Source organism: Takifugu flavidus, chromosome 12, assembly GCF_003711565.1.
Source record: "Takifugu flavidus isolate HTHZ2018 chromosome 12, ASM371156v2, whole genome shotgun sequence".
NCBI classification, from domain to species: domain Eukaryota; kingdom Metazoa; phylum Chordata; class Actinopteri; order Tetraodontiformes; family Tetraodontidae; genus Takifugu; species Takifugu flavidus.
The window spans coordinates 1671552-1698809 of NC_079531.1; the positions used below are offsets into that span (position 1 = coordinate 1671552).

Genomic DNA, 27258 nt, shown 5'->3' on the forward strand with positions numbered 1-27258 from the left:
GGAATGCAGCATTTCGGTGTCATATGCATCTAATTTGGGATTTCATCAATCTGTGCACATTTATAAATGCTGCTATAACTCTATACATGTCTTTGCAAAGTATGAAGTGCTAGACATCAAGCCGCAGCCTATAACATTTTAAAATAACCACAAAAACAGTACTGTGTAAAAATCTAAATCTTGACATCTTGTAAGACAACATAATGGAGTTTTTTTTTAAAATCCTTTTTCTGATTATTTGCAAGAAACACAAACAGCCATTTATCCATATTTAATGATCAGTGTTTAATTTTCAGATCTTTAGTATTTCTTTTTTTTAGTGTGTTGGCATGACTGTTACATTTGTGTGGCGATTACAGTCAGTCAGGACCGAAAACACCTGCAAATCTGCAGCTCGACAAAAACAAAGAGAGGAGACGTTCGTGTGCTGCTGGAGCCTTTTAGAAACACCAGAGTCTGTCAGGGAGGTTTCTTTGTTTCTTACATTTCAACACAAATCTCTCATGTTGTGAGCTGTCAAGGCACAAGTTCATGTTAAAAAACAGGAATAAAGTGTTTCTATTTAACTCTCAATGTTTCCCATTAAACCTCAGTCGGTTTGAGTCGCTCATTTATAACCCAGAAAACATTCTGTACATCAGATCTCCCACCTGACAACAACACTCAAGAATATTTAAATCAGACAACTATAAATCATCAATCAACAGGATCTCTGGCTGGTTTGTAGTGCAGGATCTAATCCCACGTTGGCAGATTCCACCTGCCAAAAAGTTCCATTGTTAAGTAAATTCTGAGAAAAAAGCAGGAAAAAGAAAAGTCTCGGAAACATTGTAAAGCACCTGTGGTAAAAACAGTTTTCACGGCTGGTCTTTGGTCAGATTTCAGGACAGAAACAGGCCTTTTTTAAAGCTGGTTATTGTTATTGTCCTGCTGAGCATCGAATGCTGATTCAGAACTCTGTGCCATGGTCATTGAAACATAAGGAAAAAAAACTAATTTCTCCTGCAAAATTAAAAAAATGGATTAAAATAAGACAGTAGTTGTGGAATTTCTGAACCTTTTTTAAAAAAAAAGTTGACATTTTGAAAGAGTTAGTGGGTTTTGAACACCTATGACGGACGTGTTCATCAGAACTGTCACAGCAAGAAGCTTCAGAAAAGAGGAGACAAAAGGAGGAGAAGTCGATGCTGAGGGTCCACATGGGGCTGGAGCAGCTGGAGCGGCGCTTCGAAACAATGCTGGACTCATTCCTGCGCCATTCACTGATAAACAGCTGGACCGACATCCTGAATAAATAGTTCAGGAACGAAGGCACTGGTTCCTCCTGGGGTGGAGGCGACTCAACATCTCCCCGCTCACCATTCACTCCACTCTCACTTACAAGGTTCTGTTTTCAACCGTTCCTCCACATACATCATCTATTCCATCCCTCAAACTCACAGCTCTCGTACGTACTGTCAGCCAAAATGGCGCCCCATCAAACCCCGGTGGGAAAAGCCGATTAAGCCCAACAATCAAGCAGAACAGCGAACAGGGGAAAGAGAAGCAACCCTGATTTTCATCACCAACAGACTTCTTCCCTCATCGCTCTCTTGGTCGTGTTCCAAAATAAAGCACAATAAAGTCACGTGGTGCCGAAAAACGCACCAAAATATTCCGTTATTCCTTGGCTTTACATATAAAATCAGAATATTTAAACAGCAACAGTATTAATCCAAAACATAACATATAAACATAAATATATCAATTAGTTTTGCTGGGTTTTTATTCGTTTTTAATTGGAAGCACGTGCCACCTGCGTGGTGACAGCTGGTGTCTGATTGGCTGGTGCAGATCACGGTCGGCGCTCGCGATCGGAGGGTGGGAGGGGTCAGGGGTCACTTGGTTCCTGGTGGCGGGCGTGCAGTTATCATCTGGAGTTCAGTCTGGGCGCCGTCTGTAAGAGACGGAGGTGAGAAAAAGGCGTCATTTCCTGTCAAACAGCTGTCACTCAAACTATCTGAGACCCGCCCACACGTGTGAAACCAGGATTCTCGTGAGAACAGAGGGTTTTTTTTCCCGCTCTTTCGCCTCACCACAGACAGGTGTCCGTTCTTCGCCTTGGCCACGATGAGCTCCGATCCCGGCGTGAAGTCGATGATCCCTTCCTTCCCCTGACCCAGTGTAAACTTGATGCTGTGGAGGAACACCAGCGTGGTCAGGCACCGGACGTGGGCTCGCTCGGCGCCACTCGCTCGGCTCCTCACCTGCCCTGGTTGATGTTGATGTTGTTGATCTTGTCGGCGCAGATGGCGATCTTGGTCAGCGTCTCGATGACGTGGTCGCTCTGCAGGATCACGTCTCCCTGCGAGGAGAGCGGCAGACCATGAAGTCCTCCCGCTGGGCCCGACGGGCTCGTTCAAAAAGAAGCTGCTGTTCTCACCTTCTGCTTGTTGTCGTCGGCGGGCACGTGCAGGACGAACAGGCCGTCGCTGAGCGAGCTGACCGAGATACCTGCAGGACCAGGCGTTAGCGTCCAAGAAATAAGAACCTCTTTAATACCGACGCAGAAACAAAGTGAGCGAGGACCTTTCAGGGCGGCGTAATCGACGCGCTGCTTGACTTTGGCGTCCTCCACGATGATGGCGCTGTTGGAGGTGAGCAGCAGCTGGCGGGATCGAGCCTTGTAGCCCTTCCGGTCGTACTTGGTGACGGGCACGGCGTACTGGCAACACAAACACGACGGGAACGTTTGGAGACACTTTGGCGCCGGTGCTCGGACCTGACAACGGCGGCGCGACTAACCTTCATCTTCTCGCTGCCCAGAGCCTGAATCACCTTCGGGTTGAGGTCCTCCCCGTCTGAGGGAGAGGAAGGGACGCTTAAAATGTTTTGAACATGCGGGAACAGTCAGCAAGGAACAACTCTTTGAGCCTCACTGAGTCTGGTGTTGACGAACAGCTTGGGAACGCTCTGAGGGTAGTTGTCCTTCTTGTCCTTGAAGATATCGCTGGCCGTCATTTTCTGCTCCATCTGTTGGATCGGATTCAAATGCGGTGAGGGGGTGAGGAGGTGAGGAGGCGAGGAGGAGAGGAGAGGAGAGGAGAGGAGAGGAGAGGAGAGGAGAGGAGGGGAGGGGAGGGGAGGGAGAGGAGAGGAGAGGGGAGGGGAGAGGAGAGGAGAGGAGAGGAGAGGAGAGGAGAGGAGAGGAGAGGAGAGGAGGCGAGGAGGAGAGAGGAGGAGAGGAGGAGGAGGAGAGAGAGGAGAGGAGAGGAGAGGAGAGGAGAGGAGAGGAGAGGAGAGGGGAGGGGAGGGGAGGGGAGGGGAGGGGAGAGGAGAGGAGAGGAGAGGAGAGGGGAGGGGAGGGGAGGGGAGGGGAGGGGAGGGGAGAGGAGAGGAGAGGAGAGGAGAGGAGAGGAGAGGAGAGGAGGCGAGGAGGAGAGGAGGAGAGGAGGAGAGGAGACGAGGAGGAACGCCACAGACTGGGATGACAGGACGCTCACCTGGAGTTTCCACTCGGGACTGATCTTCTTGCAGTAGCTCCACACCATGTTCTGCATGCACAGCTTACGCAAGTGTTCCGATGCCTGAGGACCCAGACCAGATGTCAGAGTCTGCAGGTCTGACTGTGTGTGTGTGTGTGTGTGTGTGTGTGTGTGTGTGTGTGTGTGTGTGTGTGTGTGTGTGTGTGTGTGTGTCCCACCTCGGTCAGGGCAGGAGGAGGCGTCGGCCAGCTCTTGTCCATCACATTCTTGGGCAGGTTTCTGTGCAGCTTCATGAGGAAGGAGTAGCGCACGTAGTCCAGGAAGTACTCGTTCTCGGGGCAGCGCTCCCGGTGGCGGTGGATGAAGCCTTTGATGAACCTGGGGGAGGGGGCGGAGTTTAAAAGACATGTAGAAAACAGGTGTTCCACCACGTGATGGTCTGCACTACCTGCGGATGGTATTAGCAGCCTCTCGCCGGCGCCGAGCCCTCCTCCTGGCCAGGATCCCTCTCCACCATGCCTGGATGGCAATAGCTACAAGGAAAGATTCAAAAATTAAGAAAAAGAACAAATCTTCAATCGAGCCACAAATGAAGAACGTTTATTCCTCACCTGCGGTCCTGAGTTTCTGGTACTTTGACCTCTGGCTGTAGCCTCTCCATCCCGCCTGCAGTTTGGTGGCTGCACATTCGACCCAAACAGAAAAACAAAGCAATCAAATCTGCGGTGAAGATGCAAATTTGCCTTAAACCCAGAGGAAGATCTCACCAAGGCCGTGTTTCCTCTGCTCCAGAGCATCCTCGGTGGCAAACAAGGTCTTGGGAAAACGGATGAAGATTTTGGATCTGTCGACGGGACCCGGGACAATATGTTGGAAGAGGCCAAAACAGCGTGTTTCAAGGGTACAGCAAAGCTTTTGGTGGTGCTGCTCACCTTCCCAGTTTGTACTCCTCAGGTTTGTACCCCAGATGTTTGACCAGTGTGGACACTCCATCAGACAGTTTGCCCTGCCAGTTGGGCCACGTGTCCGGGCACAGGGATTTGTACCTAAACACACCAGTGCGGTTCAGGGACTTTAAAATCTATTAATTAAAAGCTTATAAAATCTATAAGCTATTTCGATCACCAGCATGTGGATACTGGATTAAATACTTGATGTTCTCGTGTTTGTATCGATTAAAAAGACAAAGCAGGTGATGACCTCTGCAGGAAGACCTCATAACGCCGTCTGTAGGCGAAGCCGGCTCTCCGGACTCTCAGGTTTTCCATCAGTCCCAGATACTTGACCTGGTGACGGATCAACACCTCGTCGAATCGCACTGAGACGGGGGCAGAGGGAGAGAGGGCTCAGGTCAGGTCGGCCAAAACCAACCAGAGAAAACCAGTGAGGACTGACGGAGGGAAGCGGGAGCCACAGAGGGGAGGAAAACAACGGGAGGAAAACAAAAGGGCCACTGTGGAGAGGAACAACAGCCGGCTGGATGTGCTGACGACCACACGGGGAGGAACGCCGGGCCGCTCACGCTGATGAAAACAACCTGTTTTGGTTTGGAATTAGCGAAAGCTCCAGATTAAAATCCCGACCCTGGGAAAATATTCAACTCTTGGAGCTGCTCAGCCGCGTCAGAGGTGTTTACGAGGACTCTTGCGTAACCCTGCTGCTGCTACACTGGAACTTTGGCTGCGTGAGAACGGACTTCCTACCTGCTTGTTTGGAGTCATTGGGCTTGATGCAGCGGACGTACGACGGCTCCTTGGACATGAGGATCTCCATGAGCTTCGCCAGGCTGGCTTTGAACTGCGTGGCTGCCTGAAGGAGCAGAAGCAAACGATGTGAGACGGACGGCGGCGAAGAGGGGAAGAAGAAGAGAGGAAGGTCAGGGAAGGAGAAAAGGAGGCGAGAGAGCGAAAACAGGGATGATCAACTGGGAAAATCTACACAAGCAGAGGCTGGGCAGCCCAGTCCAGAACACTGGGACCAGTGTGGCAGCTGTGTGTGTGTGTGTGTGTGTGTGTGTGTGTGTGTGTGTGTGTGCGTGTGTGTGTGAGTGAAGGGCACACAAGTGTCAGGGCATTCTTCAGAGAGTGGGACGCATCAGACCACCCACTCACCATAACTGAGGGAAACACACCTCTGTTTGTTGTGCTGTGAGAAAGAGATGCTGGAAAATGCACACACACACACACACACACACAAACAAGCACACACACACACAGATCTCACCGTTTCAGGCCGTTTCTTGTCGCTCAGCTCCTCCTTGTCAAAACACTGCGTCAGGATCTTGTTCTCGGACATACACATAACCTGCCAACACACAAACAACACACTTATTAAAACCACAACACACTTCCTCAAACACTGCAACAGGAAATAGATGAGAACTCGCCTCCTTCAGGTTCCTGAAGAGCAGGTCATTGTTCTTGTCCAGAAATCCTGACAGACACGAGAGCAAAAATGAACACGCCGTTATCACTTTTTATTCATTATCTTCGCGTATCTGCTGCTTCTGCTCGGGCTTCAAGCAGGATTCACACACCATTGACGTTGTAGTTCACCTCTCCGGCGTAGTGCAGCAGTCGGAATTCCTCACGGCCCATTAACTTCCGGGTCTTTGCATCCGCCAGCTTGTGACTGGATGGAAACACAAATGCAGCGGATTAATAACGGCGTGAGAGCGGCAGGACGGAAGGGCGGGGACTGAACTGACGTGACAAAGTGCGGGTGTCCTCCAACGGTGTCCTCCAGCTTCTCCAGGAAGGTGAAGTCGCTGGCGTCCCCCGGTCGCAGACACTCCTCATCCTGGGGCGGAAAAGACCATCAGTCCAACACAACTTCTGTTTTCCTCACAAGTTCTTTGAAAATAAACCTTTTTTTTCAGCCTCTCCGTACCAAAATGGAGATGATGCCTTTGAACTTCTCCTCCACCAGGTCACAGATGATCTTGTTGTTGAAATACTGCACCGGCTCCCACTGCATCATGGGAAAAACAATGCACAAAAAAATCACCTTCTGTGTGTTCACAACACACAATGTCAAATCAGAGCCTCAGGAATCCTGACACGCCCACTGAACACGTGGACACGCACATCTGCATCACCGGCGAGATCAGAGCAACAGAGTCGGGATGATTCAGCACTAGACACATAATTTCCACACAGATGACAAAGAGAGAAGCCCACAGACTCAGATCATAATGGCCTCTTTGAGAGGTGCGGCCACGTTTCTCCCACATTTCGCTCAGCGACCGGTGAATTTATGAGAGACGGAAGACAAGAGGCTTTTGTTGCAAAGGAAACCGGACAGATGCAGAAAATCAAAGACAGCGAGAGAAGACCCAAAGTAAAATAACTAATGAACAAATAATCACGTCACCAAGGGTCATTTCTGATTGGGGTGGCCCTTTGATTGAAAGTAAAGCTGCAGGGACGTAAATTAGATGAAACATTTATCTCGGAAACACACAACTGCATTATAATCCCATCAGGAGCTTTGTGTTAAAACACTCTTAATACGATTTAGCTTTGTGGAAATGTGTTGTGGATTAAGAAAACGGTGTCCGACCGTGATGCCTTCGGCCTCGTACTCCTCCTGCTCGGACTTGAGGGTGAGTTCGATGAAGAGCTGCTGCAGTTTCTCGTTACAGTAGTTGATGCAGAACTGTTCAAAGCTGCGGATCGGGACAGGTTAACTCACACACGCTTACTTATCTTACTTTTTTAAAAGATTTAAAAGTCCGACTGTAAATACTGTACCTGTTGTTTTGAAACACCTCGAAACCGTAAATGTCCAACAGGCCAATGACAGAGTAGTACTTGGAAGTGTCATCCTGTTTGGAGAAAGACAAGAAAACTTAGCTCTGGACCTGTTAAAGGAAAACCATGAAATAAAAATCATATCAACCCTGAAACATTGACTTTATGTGTCCACAAGGGGGAGCTGTGCTGCAACGCATATTCATACTCTGCGCTACAGAGGCTGGATAATGGCCTGCGTTTGTGTGTACGTGTGTGTGTGTGTGGTGTGTGTGTGTGTGTGTGTGTGTGTGTGTGTGTATACCGTATATGTCAGCGAAGTGTTGATCTTATTAACCAGCCACGTGAAGGTTCGTCCATACACAGCCTTGGACAAAGCATCTCGTGCTGACGATGCTTGTTCCAGGTTCAACGGGCTCATCAGCTAATAGAAAAGAAACACACACACACGCACGTACACACACACACACACACAGAGAATAACAGTGACACAGCAGCAGTCACAACATAATTACAGCAGACCCAACCAGACATTACACAGACGGTAAAGATGTGTATACGAGTGTTGGACGCTTCAACAACAGCGCCTGTCCACACGTACCTCCTCTCCCTTCGCGATGATCTTCTTGTGCGTGAGTGCTTCCGTCAGAACTGACGCGCTCACTCCTAACAACTGGAAAAGTGTGACAGTTTCAGCACGCAGCACAGCCTCCGCAGTGACAACACACACGTCTAAGGGGGATGCAGCTGAGGGGCTGAAGGTGCATCAATGATGTCTTCCTTCCTTTGCAGCTTGGAGAGTTTTGTGTGTGTGTGTGTGTGCTCTTTAGGTATGTTTTGTTCTCTTGGCTTCACTTTCTTACCCTGGACAGGTACTTTATCTGTGTGTCAGCGGGGATGTGAGCAATGCCTTCCTCCTCTCCATACTGCACATTCCCCAGGTGGAGCACACTGGCAATTATGTTCAGCAGCTCCTGCATGGAGTTGACAGAGGGAGAGAAAATAAGCGGTCAGGAAGAGGTGGAGGGCAGGAAGTGAAGGGGACAAAGGTGCAGCATGATAAAATGCCACAGCTCTCAGGGAGATAACGATTCGAGTGGATGGATTAGGTTGGATCTGATTAGCTCGCATTCCAGAAGAACACGCGGAGCGATCTAAAAAATGCGAGCGCTCCAGTTGAGGGGGAGGAACCTGCTGAAAACACCATTTCACACTTCAGCTGTCGCATGTGCGCAGACGCTCCCCGTTTCCAGGATTGAGGAGCTGCCACAACTGCAACAGGATCCCCTGAGATACAGACTTCAGGCAATTCGGCTGAAAATGAAGGGCTGTTGAGATATCCTGGACTTTACAGCTCCCACAATGCACTGGTGCAAACCCAGACATGGAGGCTTAATATGAAGAGTCCGGGTCCTTACCTCCACCTCATCCTCGTTGAAGCCGATGACGGTCAGGGCTTTTCTCACCACCTTCCAATCGTTGCGATCGTTGATGGAGCTCACTTTAGGACAGTTACCCTGAGGAGAAAGAGCACACGTTAACAGTGAAGCAGCGGTTTTACTCTCTCATCAAAGTCTGAACGTCCTGCAGAAGGAGCCTGAATGTGCACGCAGGCGTTTAGGCGTGAAGTAAACACCGACCTATGCGCGCTGATAAACACCTTCTTGCACAAACACGAGTTGTTTTTGCTAGTGCTGCTCGTGTGTGCTCGGCTTCAGCCAGTACCGGGCGCGTTCGCCCCCTGAGGAAGGTTCCTCCAGTTGCGTGTCCCTGGCTGAGAGCCTATTAAGCAGAACTCCCACAGGGAGACACGCAGGGTGACAGACAGACTGCACCATTAAGGTTTTATGTCTTTCTTCGGGGCCGAGGTGTGGCTGCACAATGACTTCACTCAGTTAATGAACTGGCATCGTTGCAAGTTCAACTGTCTACGTTTACGAGGTGCTGATAAGAGGTCTTCCCCTGGGGAACAAAGATGTTGCATCAAGCAAATCAAAACTGAAGTGCAATCATGTCTTGTGTGGAAGTTTGGCAGGAAAGGCCAGTCTTGACAGGATATTACCCATGAGCCTCGGCTGCATGTCTGACACAGAAGAGCCACCGTCACCAGACCAGAATAATTTCATTGGTTGTGGTATCAGATACATACTTTGACCAGATACTGGTACTGCTGGGGGTTCCTCTCCAGGCCCAGGCGCCTCAGCAGGTCTTCCTCTCCTCCCTCAATCAGCTGATAGAAGATGTGGAAGTTCCTCTCCCCGTGGTTCTGGTGAACCACGCGGGACTTTTCCAGCAGGTAGTTGATGATGTGGCCTCCCACCGGGGCGCCCTGCCGACGTGAGCATGGCCAGAGAGAGAAAGGGGAGCAGCGGGGGGAGGGGGAGGAGGAGGAGGAGAGGATCAGGCCGGGGTACTGAGGTACCATGTTGGATTTATCATGCAGTTTGTGTCAGACAATAATACAGTTGATGTGCCCAAAAAGGGATAAAGAGGGAGGAGTGACGTGACCAATCACACACATACAAAAAAGAGTATATTAAATATTGCATCCTTGTCATATCGAAGCAAAACCTCAAACTGTGCTTTGGTGTTGTCGGCACCCAACCAGACAGGAAATCAGACGACCCTCCTCACCTTGAAGTCAAACTGAATGTCCATGTATTTGCCAAAGCGGCTCGAGTTGTCGTTACGCAACGTCTTGGCGTTGCCGAAGGCCTGTTGGGGCGGAGAGAGAAGAGGTAATGGATGGAAGGGCGCTCGACGAGGAGGCAGCAGTGAGAAACAGTCCCTGCAGTGTTGCACGGTAGCAGAGATTACAGGACACGGCGTGCACGCTCACGCTTGCACACATCTGGAACTCATCTGGCAGAGACATGTCAGACATCAAAACAAGTGCTTCAGTCACGTGTTGCACCTCCGAGTCCTTTAATCTCCGGCATACAGACGCAGACCGCAGGCCGTCCCGTGAAGGCTGCCCAATTTCCCCCGCTGAGCTTTTAGATTTCCCAGATAAATGAATAACTGCCACTGAAAACAAAAGATCCCCGCTGATTGTGGCCCCTGGGGGCCGCTGCACATTTACTCAAGCCGAAGCCTAAGCAAAACAAAGCCTCTTGTGACTCTGCTGGGTATACCGATAAGGCCAAAGTACGTTACCAACGGTGACATATTACAGCTCAGAATGTTGAATGAACGCTGCATTTTGGAGACGCTGACATTTATTAAGAGAAGAAGCCAAGTCCCAGATGTATCAACACGCTGTTTTACCACAAAAGTGATCCAGCCAGTGTCATCGAGGCCCCGTTTTTGTTCTGCAGCCCATCGCTCAACAGATAAGGAGCCTGCTCACCTCCAGCACAGGGTTGGACTGCAGCAGGCGGTCTTTCACCAGCTGGACCTGCTCGCTGGCCGGACACGTGATGGCGTAGTACTGCAGGATCTTCTTGGAGGCCTCGGTCTTCCCGGCGCCGCTCTCCCCAGAGATGAGGATGCACTGGTCCTTTCTTTCCGTCCTCAGGGACCGGTACGAGTTGTCCGCCACTGCGTAGCTGTGAAAGTGGAAGAGGAAGCGAACGTTTGCGGTTTGTAGCAACGAGACTGAAAACATGCGTGTGAATGTGACATACGGCAGCAAAATATGGAAATATGCTGGATTAATCAAGTCAAGTAGAGCCTGTTTTTAATCCCAGTATCATCCATCAGTGGTTGCCGTCAGCACCACTCTGCTGGTTCAGCCTGTTCCAACATGACCGACACCAGAAACCCACTCAGAGTTGTGGGCGAGCCATCTTTTATATGATGTGACAGTGTGTGTGTGTGCATGTGATATGGAGGAGGGCTGAGAGGTCAGGTTTAGGCCAGAGGAATTCCCTCTCAGGGGAGGAATCCTCTTGCCTGGTACCATCTTGTGTTTACTTTTCTTTCCACTTCTGCCTCCAGTTTTCCCTCCACCTCTGCTGGCTACAGCTGATCCGTCTTTCCACTCGGAGAGACAGACGGACAGACGTTTACAGAGAGGCTACCGGGTGGCACCAGCGCCACTCCAGGTCTCAGGAACGCCCTCTGGGAGGGTTTAACGGGGGAATTGTCTAAAACTTCCTGCGGCAGCCTTTAAAACTGCCTCAACGTTGGACCGGCACAAAAGCCCGAGTGTGAGCGGTTCTGCCATCGACACTCTGAGCTACAACATGAAATCATCGGCGTTTCATCTCCAGTCATTAAGAGCTGTCGTAAATCACCCCTTCCAACACGCACGCTTTTAATCCTGGCAGTCAAATGGGAAAACGAATGTATTCCATATGTGACTGCCTGGGAGGAACAGGACAGAGGTTCTGCTGCTCCTTCAGAACCTTTCTTTCAACAAGAGTAGAGCTTTGGTTCTTACATGTGTGGCGAGACCTCGTAAAAATTAACCCCCCGGTATCGCTCCATGTGGTCCTTGGTGTAGATCTCCAGGTCTCTGTACGGGTTGACGGACACCAGCACCGAACCGATGTACGTCTGTGGAGAGAAGACACAAATGTCCCAAAACGTGCCGAAAAGGATGCGACTGAAGGGATTCTAGACCGGCCTTGAACAGCGAGGTGAAAAAGCTTTATCGACAGAACTCTCACTCACATAAATGAGGTTCTCTTTGAAGCGCTTGCGCAGGTTCTCTATGAACGCTGCCTCGCTGGTGTAGTTCTCCAGCAGAACAAAGTCCTGCACGCCCACCCGGTCTCTGGCTGTCAGGGCCGACTCCATCATAGCCCGCACCCCGTCACTAGCCACCACCTGGAAAGGAAGAAGCAGGGAGGGTCAGCAGCTGAATGACATAACACCCGAACATGTAAGACATCTATAAAGTGAATGACACTGTGCAGGACACACAGGGCTGTGGTTCTATATGAGATCAACGCTGCAAGAATCAAGCTTCTTTCAACATACGGTGATTCATCTCAAGGCTCCGCGCTCAACTCGCATCCAAACGCTCTCTGTAACAACGCGGCGTGGTGAAATCACGCTGGCATGTTTCTCCAGCTGTATATGCGTCCGACCCTGCCTCCACCCTCCCCTCGGCTCAGCGGCGCTCCTTCTTTCATTGCGATCCTAGTCTCGCCATTACTGCAGAGGTCTCGCAGAAATCTGCACCAAAACCGAACCCCAGGTGCAAACCTACCTCAAAGCATGCAGAGCCAGAAGGCGAACCCACATGTTTCACGTCGCTGAATCCGAGAAAGCCTTTTTCTAAAATAGACGTCTGAGTTTTGAGCACAAGGCTGCGAATGTCGGCCAGATCCATGATCAGGTCGGCGTCGGATGCAGCTAAAAGCAACTGAACTCTCCTGGAGGGTGCGGGTGACACGTACAGCAGGTGTTGTTGTTGTGTTACAGTACAGTAATCTCCATCCCCCCAGAGAGGCAGAGATGAGGAGGAACGACGGCAAAGCTTGAGGGAGGAGATAACTTATTAATTAGCGCACAAGTGCAGGAGGGAAAAACACGGAGAGGAGTGAAGATGTAATGGATGCGAGTCCAGCCCTTCAACTTCATTCCATTCCAATACTCCCTGAAATTCCACACATCCCGAGCCTCAACAACACGACGGCGAACCGAAAGGAATCAGAAAACTGACGAGCGTGCACGTGATCCCGGATTTCAGAGGGTTCAGCGGGTCTCTTTAGACCGACCATCATTAGCTCTCTGGCCCACCTCCGCACTTTATCTTTATAGCACGTCGACGAGCGCGTCCAGGCCGAGAGGGGAAGGCCGTCGGAGCTGACTCCCCTCTAATCTCCACGATCTGGTGATGACTCGGGCGTTCTCACTCCCCATCTCTGATATCTTAATCCCCCACGTGTGTTGGAGTGGAAAGTTCAACTCTCGGATTAAAGAGACAATCGAGCAGGTTTTCTTCAACTCCGCTCGGCTGCAGAATTCCGGCTAAACGCCTCAGCGAGGCACCGGGAAGTGGTGAGGAAGGAAGGTAAAGCGCTAAAAAGGGTGACTGGGATTTAGTAAAGTTATATTGGAACTGGGTAAACCAAAAGCAAAAAAAAGAAAAGATAGCCTGGAATTACAGCGTTCCAAGCATGGATGTTTTGAAGGAAAGAAACCAGAGCTTTTCCCCTCACCTCTCCCCTCCTTTTCCTCATCCACTTTCCCCTCTTCTTTCAGTCTCGCACCCTCGCTGCATTACTTCATTGTTTCCCCAATACCGCTCTCACTGTTTGGCTTTCCTAAGCGTAGCGGCGCACGTCGGACCCCCACCCCATCACAGGAACACGCCATGTACGTGCCTACCCGGCTCTGACATGCCGTCACACTTTCCACATCCTGAGCAGCAAACAAGGCGGCTGTGAGCAGGTTAGCAGGAGACCTGAGGCGGACCTGAGGAACTCCGCTAGGACCTGTCGCTACGCTAACGTTAAGACATCGATAGAATCTGTGCAGCATCTCTCCCATCCACAGCTAAAGTCTGCAATGAACGAAGGACAAATTAGCTGGATGTGTGAAGCGTAGCGGTGTGACCTTTACGCTGCGTTGTGTGTACACACAGCTCAGGTGTCAGACCGTTTGTGTAAACCTCATCCAACCGGCTCCGGCGCTCCCGGACGGATTTATGCTGTTATCCGAAACCAATCAAAGCACCTGTCCTGCAGCACGTTTGATGGAGATGCTGATTTATTGGTGCGCCCTTTTTCCATCAATCAGCAGGCGACACGCTTCCCAAAAACTGGGTTGTTGTTTTTTGGTTTTTTTTTCCACCCTTTGTAAAGAAATTGACTCTGAAGCACAAAATTGGCTCCGCGGGGCAGGGCGGGGTGGCGGGCTGGGGCGAGAGACTACGAAACCAGGGGACGTGTGGGCAAAACAAGGCAACCAGCAGCTGCGGGAGAGGCATTTAAAAGAACACGACTCTCACCTCAGGACATTCTGACATTTAACAGAATGGAAATCCCAAACCGACGCCCCTAAAACAACCTGAACTCATTCAGGTTTACCAGGATTTTATTCATTAGTTAAGACTGAATTAGCTTCGGCTCCACCGTGGTGATGCTCCTCCCCTGTTTCCCCTTGACACTGATCACACAGTCGCCTGGTTCACTTGTTAAACTTCTTTAACAAGTTTTTTTTTTTTTTTTGCATCGTAGAAACTCTGAGGGTGAAACGACACGAACCCGAGCCCGAACAGGCCGACGCACAGCCGGCAACGCTGAGAAGTGTGTCAGGAATCTGTCAGTGCAGCGTGCTGTCCACCCTGCGCACGCACGGCTGCACGAGCACAGAACGCTCATAAATGTTTATTAAATCCTCATGAGAGCTCCAGCACAGCATGACTAAGAGGAACTCGGACCGACTCTGATTTCAACGATTACATAGTAAACCTCATTTTCATGAAGATCCACAGTCCTCAATCGGTGCCAAAGAATGCTGCCCGGTTACAAAACACCCCCGTGTGATTGCCTCACCCCGGAGAGGTACACACACACACACACACACACACACACACACACACAGGTGGCAATGAGGGCACACCTTCTCACATATCAGAACGTTTTCTGTGCAAACAGCTCTGCTATCAAGGTAACAAACGCAGAGTGGGGCTGAAAAGATGCTGACATCAGCAAGGAGCGTTTAAAGACTTCCACATGTTCAGTAGAATGTCCAGTCTGGCGCTGCTATGGTATATGTGCCTCCCTTCCCAATGACATGTCCAGAGTGTAAGAAATATATCCTGGGAATGCTGGGATCATTCCTGGGAATGTTGGGATGGCTGATGAAGCCCACCAACACGTTTTTTTTTACCTTCTTTACCACTGAAATGGAGATTAAAACCCTCCAGACTCAGTCAGTGCAGCAGGATAGCAGAGAGGGAACCTACACATGCAGCCGCGGGTCCCTGATTCAACCACAGGCATTTTCCCAAACCCTCACTGACTTAGTGAGAAGTCTTACCAAGGGTCTGTACTTCATGGCTCCTGCCCTGCTCTCCCTCCCTCTCCAGATCTGGACAGGGTGTTTTCCTCCCCGCCGTGCCGATAGTCCAGCAAGAATGTGGCCTGCAGCACCGCGTCCAGCCTCTATTTAACCGAGGGTTTGTTTTTAGAAGCTCTGCCCTCCGTCCTGAAGCCCAGCTGCCATCGCTTCTCCTCTTACTGCTGCTAACACACGTCTAACACACACCTCACTGTCTCTCTTACTCATTCTCCCACTTTTCTTCTCCCTCCCTTCGTCCAAAGGAAATAGTCCCTGTTTTAAATGACACATAACCCCCCTCCTTCTTTACTCTCTCTCCCTCTCTCTCTCTGTGTGCTTAAACTCAAATCCTTCCCCGGTGTGTTTTATTTCCCTGCTGCCCCTAAACGAGAGCTAACTACATGTGCACACACCAAATATCTACATCTGGCCATAACGTCCCGTGGAGAGAATAGAAGGATGAGAAAAGAAAAATGAGCCCCGTGCCAGAAGGGTGAAGAGAGCGTCCACATCCCGGAGTATTTCTGTGAGAAAGGGGAAACTCCTCGACAGTAAATACGACAAAAGCTAATAAATAATCATCTGCTGAAGCCTTTTTCCTGCCCCCACCCACTCTTCTCTCGCTGCCATTTAACTGCAGAGGCAGAAATGCAGTGCAGCATCTCACAACATGGCAGAAAACACGCAAAAAAATACCCACCCACACTGACTAACCGCCACTGTCCTGGTGTCATTACAGGGACGCTAATTAGCGCCAGAACTGAGCGGCACACCCCCCCGCAGATGCATCTGCTTGTTAATGCTAATCACACCTGACATCTCACAGGCGGTGGGCGGGTCCGGTGGAGGCAGACATCTAATACAATGAGGAAAGCTTGGCGATGTTCCGTCTGATTGATGTTTATTTTAGCCTTTTGTTCACAAATACCGAACCAGCTGAGCTCAAGTGTTCAAGTTGTCACTCCTGCCTGAAGTGCGCGAAGAATGAAGGTGACCTGCCCTGTTTATTTTATAATACTGGATCTGCACACACAGACATAGTTTCAAACAGGCTTCAAAGGTGAGGCAGACCTCGGAAGTTCCTGATGCCGAGACATTCTCGTCTTAGGTGGAAGAGGATACAAGCTGTGGCTTCAAAGAGTCAAGCCAGGTTTTATAGGCCTCATTAGGATGACCTTCCTGCTGAGCCAAGAGAAAAAAGCCAAACCATGGTGCCAACCAGGGCTGAACTTTTCATGTCTCTACGGGCTCTTCCTTTCCTGCGGCTCCCCTCTCACTCTCAGTCGAGGCTGTTTCTGACCTAAAACCTGCATAAGAGGAGATCCAACGACTGCGATCACAGCCTGCAGGTTAAATATCTCGATTGAGGCTTCAGGTGTAATTTGCCTCACCCGCCCTGCAGAGGCCTCTACAGGTACCATCTAGCTACCAGAACACTCCCTGGGAAAGTAGTGAACTCCTAACGCACACTGCCCTCTACTGGCCACCACCCGGAAATTAAACTCAAAGTATAGAAGGATAATTAGAGCCCCTGCTGCAGGAATCTCAATAATGTCGTCCAGATGCTCTCCCTCTCCCTCCCGTCGCTCTCTCTCCATCCAAGCGTCTCTCTCACCAGCGTGTGAGAACACACTGCAGAGACCACAGGAAACAACCAAGACACAACAGACGTGAAGGCTGCAGCTGCAAACACCCAACACAACAAGGAGAAACCTCCTTTATTAACGCGGCAGGATAAAAGTGAGCAGGGTGAACATTCCACGGGTGTGTGTTCCAGCGCTGATGTTGAGGTGGCATAGCTGCAGTGAGCTGGAGGAAGGAGGGGCTGGGACTGACCGCCGGTGTGGCCCTCAGCTGCAGCACATTAACCCTCTCGTGCCTGCTGCTCTCACCCCCACTCCGCTTTTTTCCTGCACACTTTAATTGTGAGCACAACATGAATATATTTTCACATCCTCTCCACCTGTGAATCTGCTGGGGCCTTGTTTCGCTCTCTTTATCCAAGGAGTCACGCAGCACATTCAATCAGTCTTTTACAGCACTGAGGCTGTAAATGATATTTCTTAATAGCACCACTGAGGCTCATAAAGCCATGGAAACAAGCTAAATATTGTACCGCATCCTTCTGTTCAAAGGAGCTTTACAACCATGTGCAACCTTTGTGCAGCCGGATCGAGGCAGGTGCATCCCGATTATAACCCAGCTTTGAGGTTAAAGGAGATAAATGACAACGGGGTCATCAAATATCATAAAAGTGTCATTAAAGGGCTCAGCAACACGTCAGCTTGGTCCATGGCGTTTTAAGGACGTGCGCCTCGCCAGTGTCATGTAGACGGAAAGACTTTTAAAAAAAGGCTTCAGTCCCACTGATCACTTTTAGAATGTGGAACCCTTGTGGCTTCGGCTCTGTGGGAAACTACTGATCGTAACTCACATTTCCCCTTCTGTTCTTCTTTTTTACCATTTTCTCCGCCCCTGCTCACTCACTTCCTCTCCAGTAAATTGAATTATCAAGGATAAATATAGAAATGTTCCACACTCTCTCCTCGTCCAAAAAGGAAATATTAGAAATAGATCTCAGGGATGCAGTGACTTATCCGTTAACGTCTGCCAGGCAGCTATGGTATAGAAACTGAAAGGTTTCCAGAAGAAGCTACGTTTCTGATATGGAAAACGTGGTTACGTTGGCAGCATAAACGTTACCATGGGCATCAGTTTAGGCCTCGGGGACAGATTCAGCTCCATCGGTCACACTGTAAAGACTGTAAAGACCAATGCGGTCTCGTATTGCTTAAAATGTTGTGAAACTGCGCCCAGAGACAGGATTTCCCAATGAGACCCAGCATAAAACAGCCAGCGCAGTGAGTGTCGCACCCTTTTAATACACTGTGTGTAGACAAATAACAATTTCACTGAAAAAAAGTGAGGGATTCTGCTATAAAATTGGCACAGCTGGCGACAGCTACTGAACTGGGCGTGTGTGAAGCCGCCGGCCCGCTGCTTTCACATGACGAGGCTGTGATATCGAGTCAAGTGCAGATTTGAGGAAGCTCAAAACTGAGTTACCACGTCAAAGGAGAATGGAGCCATCCGCCATGAGATGGGACCGGTAAATGTCCCTGTCCCTGTCCCTGTCCCAGGGGGGACTAATGCTGAGGCTGTTGATGCACATCATCAGCCAGGAACTAATATTGGAAATGAAATGCTCTGTTTTGACGATGCAAAACATAATTACCCCCGTCGCCTTTATTGCCTCGTCTATGTGGCAGAATTGCATCATAGCTGCCTCTAAACCTCACGTCTGTTCCTCTAACACGAGTTCCTTCAATAGAGCTTTGGCGGATTGGTCAACTTGTGGGCGAAGCCGTTTGGTAATCTACGAACGAGGCGCTCCGATCCCCCGGTGGAAGCCGTTAGAAGCAAACCCAAGTTTCTGCTCCGCTCTGCACGCGGTTCCGTGGGCCGCGCGTCCCTGAACTCCCGCGGAGGTCAAAGCCCTTGTTGCGCTCGGTCCCGAGACAAGAGGTTACGCAACAGCTATGACAATAAATATTGGAGGAACCTTCGGCCTTTTCCGCGGATCACAACCGTCGGGGAGCCTTGGGAGAGGAGCCGGGACGACCGAATCACAAAGTCACAAGGAGGCTTTAACGTCGAGGGAACGGAGGAAAAGAACAAAGAGAGTAAGACAAACAGAAAAAAAAGAGAAAAATAAATGGCAGAGCAGCGAGCCTGTGATGTCAGAGCCAAAGAATGCAAACCATGTGGGCGGCAAATGAGAGCCAAGAACCAGAGGAGTGGGCAGAGGAGAGAGAAAAATCTGGATGGGAGAATCGAGGACGAGGATAAGAAGCAGGAAGTTGGCGAGGGATCGGGAGGCCTGATCATGCACGAGCCTTCACTGGTCCTGACGCCAGCTCAGCATTGTCTGCCCTTGTACTGACACAAGGGGCTTCCCGGAAGAGAGATGCACTCCAGATCTTCCCGTTTCTCCCCCTGTCGCCGCCCTCGCTGCTCTGGGTTCAGCCAATCGCTGCGTCCTCGCGGGCGTCCGTGCGTAACCGGCCGCAGCAGAGCGAGAGGTTTCCACCGAGGGGACAGGCCGAATCCTAAAATCCTCCAACTGGAAGGAGGCCATAAAGACGTCATCTACATTTACACACACACACACACACACACACACAGAGACACACACACACAGACACACACAGACACACACACAGAGACACACACACACACCTCTTTTCCACTGTGGCAGCACTTGGGTCATGCAGGCATTTCCTAAAGTCTACAATATTCCATGAAGATGTAATCTGGTCTGGATGGAGGAGGAGGCAGCTTAAATCTACCAGGTCACCGAGGGAATTCCTGGTGGGTTTATTTATCAATCAAGACATCGCCAGCGCTGAACCAGACGCTCAGGCTAACACACGGCGCTTTTACCCAAAACACGAAGCACAAACAAAGATAGGACTGAATGAAGGCCTTGACTTCTACTGTCCTGTTATTATAAAAGCGTGACTTTTTTTTTTTTTAAGCTTCATGGTGAGAAGGGAAAAAAAAAACCCTCCTCTCCCACAGTCAGCAGGCAAGTGGTGACACGCGGAGAAAGAACTCAAAATATTGGCCATATTCCACCCCCACAACCCCCACTCCCACCCTTTCCTAGCACCGTCCCGCTGGGCCTCAGGTCTTCGTTCTCTTTACTTTCTCCTCTCTGCCTCTTCAGTCTTTCAGTTCACATCATTCCTCCGCCGGCCTCCTGAAAGAATAGCGGCCCTCTGAGGTGTATTTATACCCATCTGGCCTTATATGGAGACGGACTTTTGCTGCAGTTTAAAACGCCTCCCTGATGCACAACAGTGCTGATAACTAATCTACGAGTGTGAACGATCCAATTTAAAAGCCTGTAACTATCCGCTGATGAATAAGCTTGGCAGCGAAGTCAATAAGGAAGCACTACAGTTAGACCTATCAGCATGAGTGCATGACATATTTCTAAACATTGAATTTCCTGTTTACTCCCAGCATTTCCTTTTTGCTGATTAGACATTAATAACAGCGGAGTTCCAGGACAAAACCAAACCAGGCAGCTAAAGCAAACAGGGAAATTCTTCTTTGTTTGTCATAGATTTTTACTGATATTCAATTTTGTATCTAATCTAGCAGGAGGGAGGAAACCTCTTCAGTCATTAAAGTTCTCAGCTGTTCTATAGCTGTGCATCACACAGGGGTGGAATGACAGAGGGGGAGGAAGGAAGGGTGTATGGGTGGAGAGAGGTCGAGAAGAAAATCAGCACGAAAATGTGAGAAACCCGAGCGATAGCTCGTCAGATAAGTTCCTGCACTCCTCCTACGCGCCATCTGAATGCACCAAAATTGATGTGGCAACTCCCAGAACTGGGAGGAATCTCTGGAGGGTTTCACTCAGCAATACCCTCTCCCACCTGGAGACAGCTACAGGTCGCCGCCCCGACTGGGCCCTTTCCTGTGGCCAGACAGCTCCGCTCCGTCCCGTCCTTCCATCCATCCTCCCAGTAATGACGGAAATGCTGCCAAGTATGACTAACCGTCTGCTGGGACGGGTCACACAAGTGTCACGGGGTGAACACGTGTGGCTCCAACAATGACGGCACGCTCGACGTGACGGCAGCTGTCCCGGCCCAGAGACTATTGTTGCTCTGCGTCAAGGCACCGGGGTTTCAGTGAGGCTTTTGGGGGCTTTTATGACATGTTATCAGATTAATAATGTGAGATTAATGCAGCAACGCGGTTGGCGTTCCGGCCACTTCAGCAAATACCCCGAGAACAGCTGCTCTTTACCCCAGCAGGAGCCTCCGTCCAGTCTAAACACTTGTCCCAGACTGGGCAGGGCCGCGCTGGGGTGTCAGCTGGGGAACCGCGGCAGCCGCGGGATTCAAACTCGCGGCGGCGGATTATCAAGAGTGATATTTATAATAACGTCTCGGAGCGACCGACGGTACGAGATCCCACAGAAATATCCTCACCAGATCCAAAAGGTGGCGTGGGCTCCACCCACTCAAACCATCCCGACCATCTCCAACATTCTGCTCGCGGTTCAGAACAAATGTGGAGGAAGTGCTGATCGACCGCAACGCTCTTCGGAACCCCGGGGGAACATCGACCTGGCTTGGGATTGGGAGGCAGCGCTACGGACCGTCTGTGCTGTCAGTGCTGTGCAGCTTCATCCTGCTGCGTGTTCGGTCTCGTCAGGCTCTACAGGAAGTCGCCACCACTTTTATTTTGCCTTCGCACATTCCATCTGTGTCTCCACAAGCTCCACTCTCATATTAACACCCCCCCATTGTCTCAAGGTCCAAGGTCACACCTGCCTTCACAGTACAGTCATAATCAACACTGTTAACAGACCTGGTTAAAGGTTAACCAAAGAGCCGGAGTGAAAGGAGACTCCTTTCATGGTCTCAACCAGGAGAACTCCCTGATTTCAGTCAACTATTCAGCACAAATATACACAAACGCTGTCACAAAAGAAGAACAGAGGCTGAGATTTGCATCATAAGAGAGGTCATAAGAGAGGAAGAGTGGGCGGAGGAGGGAGGAAACAGGTGGAAAATCACCGGTATGCAAGAGCGGCGCTGGTGTAATTACAGCTGTGACGCAACGCAGGATTCACAGGGTTCACGCCAGTTGGACACGACAATGGAGGTCACGGAGGGACACCACACACACACACACACACACACACGTCAGAAAATATCCCAAACGTTGAACAACTGGGCAGGAGGCTGACAGGGAGTTCACACTATCTTTAGAAAAGAACGTGCAACGAATATTTTTCTTTTCTTCAAGTGCGAGAGCCTCTGAACTGGGATTATCACATGCGTGCCATTATCTGGTTAATCTGAAATAGGGCGTGTGAGAGAGCGGGACTGGATTAAGTAGCCGAGGAGCTAATCCGCACTGCCACTTCTAAGTGAACTAGATCGATGGTTTATTCCTTCAGGTGAGGCTGAACTCCTCCTCCAGTCCAGATGTGAGGTTAACACAGAAAACATGGCTGTAGGAGCGACAAACGTGGGGAGAGAAGATCATCTCAAAGCATCTGGCGCGAGCTCCTTTTAGGCTCCGGGCTCTTGCGCTCATGCTGCATGTACAAAAATGGCAGTGGAGCTGCTTGTGGGTTTTGACTCATTTCCAGGTTTTCTACTCCCACAGCATTCAAGACTGTAATACTGAGGAAAAGCAGGATTCGGTCACTCATAACGTTTATTCCCAGCAGGGCGGGGCGCGCTCTACCGCCGGGCTTGCTGCGGGATGTGGGAAAAGGACTCGCGAGGAAAAGCTGCAGCACAAAACGAGGCGGCCCGACAGCACGAACACCCCCTCCCCGAGTCAGCTCGCACACGCCGCGACTCCCCGTCCGCTCCACCTGAGCCACACTCGCAGCACGCTGCCAAAACCTTATGGAATTAAACCTTTTACGAGGCTTTTGAAGGCTCAGAGTCGGGTCACCTGCATCAGAGCGATTGAAAACAGCCGGCGCCCGGCGTGCCGACCTTCCCGCCACGCTGTACGTCTCCCAGACTGGCGGCGGCTATCGGCCGCGGTCATCAGTCATCTAAACAACATACCAAACACATCACTGGCATTTCCAAGCAAAGCCCATTAGATCCACTCCATTTAACTGGCATAAACTGATCCGCGTTCTCGATACCTCCTTGGTTCTAATGTCACAGGAAGTCAGTGTTGCGTCGCGCGGCAGACGCCGCAGAATAATACAAGCTAATTGCTAAAAACGACGCTCAAGTTCTCGCTCGGCGGCTCGTTTTGGTCCGTGATGGATTCCTCTCAGTCCCATACGTCCCACTCCACTGTTGCATGCTGGGTAAGTGTAAAGGTGTCAGCAGGGGGGGTGAAGCTGAGGCACACACAGCTGCAAAAGTGAGCTCCATTTCCTTTAATCCTCTTTACATCCCAACATCCTCTACCTGGACTGGTGCAAGGACACGATGATGACAAACATGGAAACGGCCTCCTTCAACGCGTAATAATTCACAGGCCATGTGCTGAGGTAAAAGCTGTGATAGTTCACTTGGACCCACCCAACAAAGCTGCCATGGGGGTAAAACCACGGATGTCGCCAGCACCACATCAGGCTGATGGAAAGTGGAGCTAAATAAATCTCCCCGGGGGTTCTGGCGCAGAGGGAGCTGCTGTGGAAAAACCTATCGACATCAGCGATGTGTGCAGGACAGGCTGGTCCCGCACTCACCATGGTCCTAAATTAGACCTCCAGCACAAGTGCAGGTCCTCCGGGGGGCAGCTGCAGGGAATGCTGGGGGCGGCTGGCCTCTAGGTCACCTTGAAGCAACAGGTGATCAGACCTCTGAGGGATTCTTCGTCCCTCTTCCTCAGCCTATGTGGCCCTAAACCCATTCTCGTTTACATGATCAGCCCCGACTCTTCCATGAACAGCCGGTCGGACGCGATGGCGGATGGATTCGGGAGGATCCAGGCCGCTGCAGGAGTAAATATAGAGCTGCACTAAACTGCAGCGCTGCAGGGACACTAATGTTCCGGAACCCAACAGCAGGTTTGTGCTCACACGTGGGTCAGGCTGTGTAGCTGCTGCGAGGTGAACCGAGCTGTCTTAATCTGCGTCTGTCTGGCGGCTATAAAAAGACCCGAGGATTTGAAGCTGTCACCCGCGCGTTGTGCGCGCAACAGCGCCGTAATACAGTCCAAGCAGAGCAGAAAAACCCCGATTTCTTCTTGTGCCCCTTTGCCAGACAGTGGGGATTCATGTGGGTTATATTCTGTGTGACATCTAGTCTGGCCCAAACCTTCACCTGAACCTCAGCCGGCTTTGACTGGGTTCACAGCTTCAACTCCACCATTAAATCTCCACCCGTGCCAGAACTTTGAATAAAAACAGACGCATTAAACTCGCCGATGCATGTTGCTGAACACTGGCTCTCACTTGGGCGTGTTTCCCTGATGACATGATAAAAGGCGCTGGTTGGAGCCTTAAATTGCCCAAGTTCTAACTGGAATTTGGTGGAACGCGTTCCACGCATGGCAACGCTGACCGCGTCACGAAGTAACCTGAAAAACTTTCAAGAGCGCCCAGAAACATAACACCAGTGCTAGAATTAAACGAGGCTGGTGCCTCTGGCCGATATATGAACGTAGGTGAAGTTGGAAGACACGGAACGTACCTTTTAAACAGTCCTTGTTAAAAAAATGAGCTGACGCGACTTTTCGTTGACTTTGCCGAGATGTGTTGCTCCGCCTGTACGTGACAATTCGGTCCAGTCAGTCAGTGAATGAGTGACTGGTATTTCCCAGTAGGTAACGCAGTTCAGAGTCCTGCCCGCTTCGACGACCCTCCCACCCACCACCACTCCCGTCCAAACCAGCGCGTCCGTCCGCAGCGCTGGGCTCCGCGGCAGCCTCGGCGAGAGTCACCTGCACAGGTTGCACATAATCACGCACCGAATCATCACGCAGCTTCCGCAGAAAGATCGCCGTCTCAATTACTCCTCTTTCGCTTTCTTTCACTGAGAGGCAGCCGAGCCATGAAGTACCAGGAAGTCTTCCATGAACCATCCCACAGCTCCTGCATGACTGATGGGGTTTATTATAGCCGGGCCACTCACCATGGCGTCATTGTTTGCTCTGCAAACACCTCATCACCATTAACTCCGCTGCCCTCTTGCGTTTCCGTCTCAAGGTAATCCAGGACGTTCTTGAAACGATCTGCAGCCAAATTAAACTTCTAATCCGGATTCCTATCAATGTGAGATTATATTTAAACAATTTAGCAAAGGCTTTTTTTAAAATATGAGTTTTAAGAATTGGTGTTTTATTTTCAGAATATTAAGCAATCCTGCAAATTACAGAGGTGTGTGTGTGTGTGGGGGGGGGGGGGGGGGGGGGGGGTGTATTATTAGAGATAAAGTTTTTATTATAACAAGAACTGAGAAATTCTAGGGCTATTCTGCCCTCTAGCGTCATTAAGACGCCACTGCAACTTCAGAAGTCGTAAAGATGCTCCACACAGAAGAGAGGTGTCACTCCTACGCCAAAAAAAATACATGAACTCCGGTTTGGAGTTCATGTATTTATTTACATTTGAACTGAACTAAAACTAGCCCAAAACTCTAATTTAGTCCAATATACCAATATAAAATAGTCTAACTTGATCATAGTGTTACTTTGAACCCTTTAATTGAAGTATATAATTCATTTTTCTGTGTACTTCCCTGGCACCTGAATTGTAGAACTCTCCATGCCTTGGATTAAGATTTAGAACTCTAAGATTACTTTAGTAGCCTTAGCAACGATAGTAGCGCAGTGAAACTCACTTTTCAATCACAACATAAGAGTCATGGTAAATCATATCAACATACAAAACCCCCAACGTGTCACCAAAACCTTAAACCCAAACCAAATGCGTCTGTATTTGTAATATTTCTGTCTGTGGCCAGCTGCCGGTGTGATAAGAATAAAGAGTAGAGGTTCAATATTGGCTTATGAAATGCCAGGATCGACGATAAGTCTCTGATTACGGATATTGATATGCTCATATGAAGGTGACCTGGATGCCACTGTAATAAGCTGGCACTGCCAGAGGGGGGAGTGATCGATCCGTGACACCCCCACCCCACCCCACCCCCAGCACTTACAGACAACCACAAACACACACGCACATCCTGTTGATGGGCTGAACTGGATGACCTCTGCTCACCCTTTGAATGAGCACCGATAGAATTTGACATACTTTTCCAGAGTAACGCCATTTAAAAAGTCATATTTCATAATCTGGGGAACAAAAGAGTGTTCCTCCTTTGGACTCCAGCTCCACCAAATGAGGCTGACGCGCCCGCTCAATGACAGCAGTCCGTGACCCTCATTTGTTTATCGCTGACGGTCAGGGTTTAACGGACGCCGTCCTGTAGCTTAGTGAACACTTTGGCTACACGTACGTTTCACAAACATTCAGGGTGATTCGACCTTGGAGGAATGTGGGGATGGTGGCTGTGGTGGTGGTGATGGGGGGAGTGGAGCTGCGTACTGGAATGTTTTTGTCGTTTCCTCCCATCCCGGCTACAGTACATTCCGTGCTACCCCAATCATCAGCGTACAGCGGGCTGCATGAAGCACACCACATTCCTCTGACTATACATCAGCATGGTGGTCTGAACCCAGTGGTGCCTTGAGCCACGTACAAGTCTGATTATATAGAGTAAAACAATCATCAACAGCCGCAGTGTTGCAGTTAGCAGCTAGCTACGCAACACAACAGAAATATGAACCAAAAAACTCATCGATTAGGCGAAGGTCCTGTGTGGCTTTGGTCTGCCAGGGTGATGAGGGGGCATCTACGTGAATTCCATGGTGGCCCCCTGGTGGCGAGCTGCAATAACAGACCAAAAGCCTCTCTTCTCATCTGATGGTGACGCTATAAAACCCGAGTGAGCTGTTAAATCCTGGCCTGTTGTTTGACGGACACAACGCACAGAATCTCAAATATTGCAGCGTGAATTTCTCAGCTTCATCCCTGGAGGGGACGACCCCCCGAGAGCTCAGCTGTGTCAGCACCAATCCTGACCCGAGCAGCCTCGGCCCGGGGAACTCACCTTGCAGTTGTGGCAGTAGTTTTCTCCATTTTTCCCCGGAGGGAGGATGATCTCTCCGGTGGGAATTAGCTGGATCCTCAGCTCCATCATCGCGACCTGTCGCTGGTTCCTGTCCTTTCCTCAAAAGTGACTCTGCTTTCCTTTAAGAGTCAGAACAAAGTACGGTGCCTCTCCCCCCTCAGGTGTACCCGGGAACACCGGCTGATGGCTGAAAGGTAGAAAAAGAATCAAAAGTCACACCTGTTTCCCCTCATACTGAGCTGAAAAGTAAAGAATTCAGTGAGTGGTGCAGCTGGGGTGTTACCTGTTGCAGAGCAGAGTCACAGTGAGGACAGCTTCCCCTCGCTGCAGCCAGAGGATGTTGGCTCTCCAGCCGAGGGATCACGGGAGGATATGGAGCTCAGATTATCCTGAGGTGTGTGTCACAAACAGAGGATATGTGTCTTTTGTTCCTGGAGC

The 27258-nt window shown here is 50.2% G+C and overlaps 1 protein-coding gene across 7 annotated transcripts; it reads right to left on the minus strand.

Moving 5' to 3' along the window:
* Positions 1-260: 260 nt before the first annotated feature.
* On the minus strand, positions 261-27258 carry LOC130534583 (unconventional myosin-Ic-like). Of its 7 annotated transcripts, XM_057048875.1 has the most exons (33): positions 27104-27258; positions 26800-27007; positions 11834-11989; positions 11601-11716; positions 10566-10764; positions 9851-9931; positions 9366-9545; positions 8635-8733; positions 8080-8190; positions 7818-7889; positions 7521-7640; positions 7217-7290; positions 7026-7131; positions 6354-6434; positions 6172-6263; positions 6001-6095; positions 5851-5897; positions 5688-5768; positions 5168-5273; positions 4665-4782; positions 4397-4510; positions 4232-4308; positions 4076-4144; positions 3913-3997; positions 3683-3842; positions 3483-3566; positions 2919-3012; positions 2785-2840; positions 2569-2704; positions 2423-2493; positions 2247-2344; positions 2076-2175; positions 261-1936 (listed from the first exon to the last, which is right to left on the minus strand). In XM_057048875.1, exons 2-33 carry the CDS (start codon positions 26887-26889, stop codon positions 1910-1912), a joined length of 3195 nt encoding a protein of 1064 aa, XP_056904855.1. In that variant the 5' UTR covers positions 26890-27007; positions 27104-27258; the 3' UTR covers positions 261-1909. The 7 variants fall into 7 exon arrangements, with proteins under 7 accessions (XP_056904855.1, XP_056904854.1, XP_056904858.1 ...); XM_057048874.1 differs by lacking the exons at positions 26800-27007; positions 27104-27258 and adding an exon at positions 24653-24781; XM_057048878.1 differs by lacking the exons at positions 26800-27007; positions 27104-27258 and adding an exon at positions 24376-24650.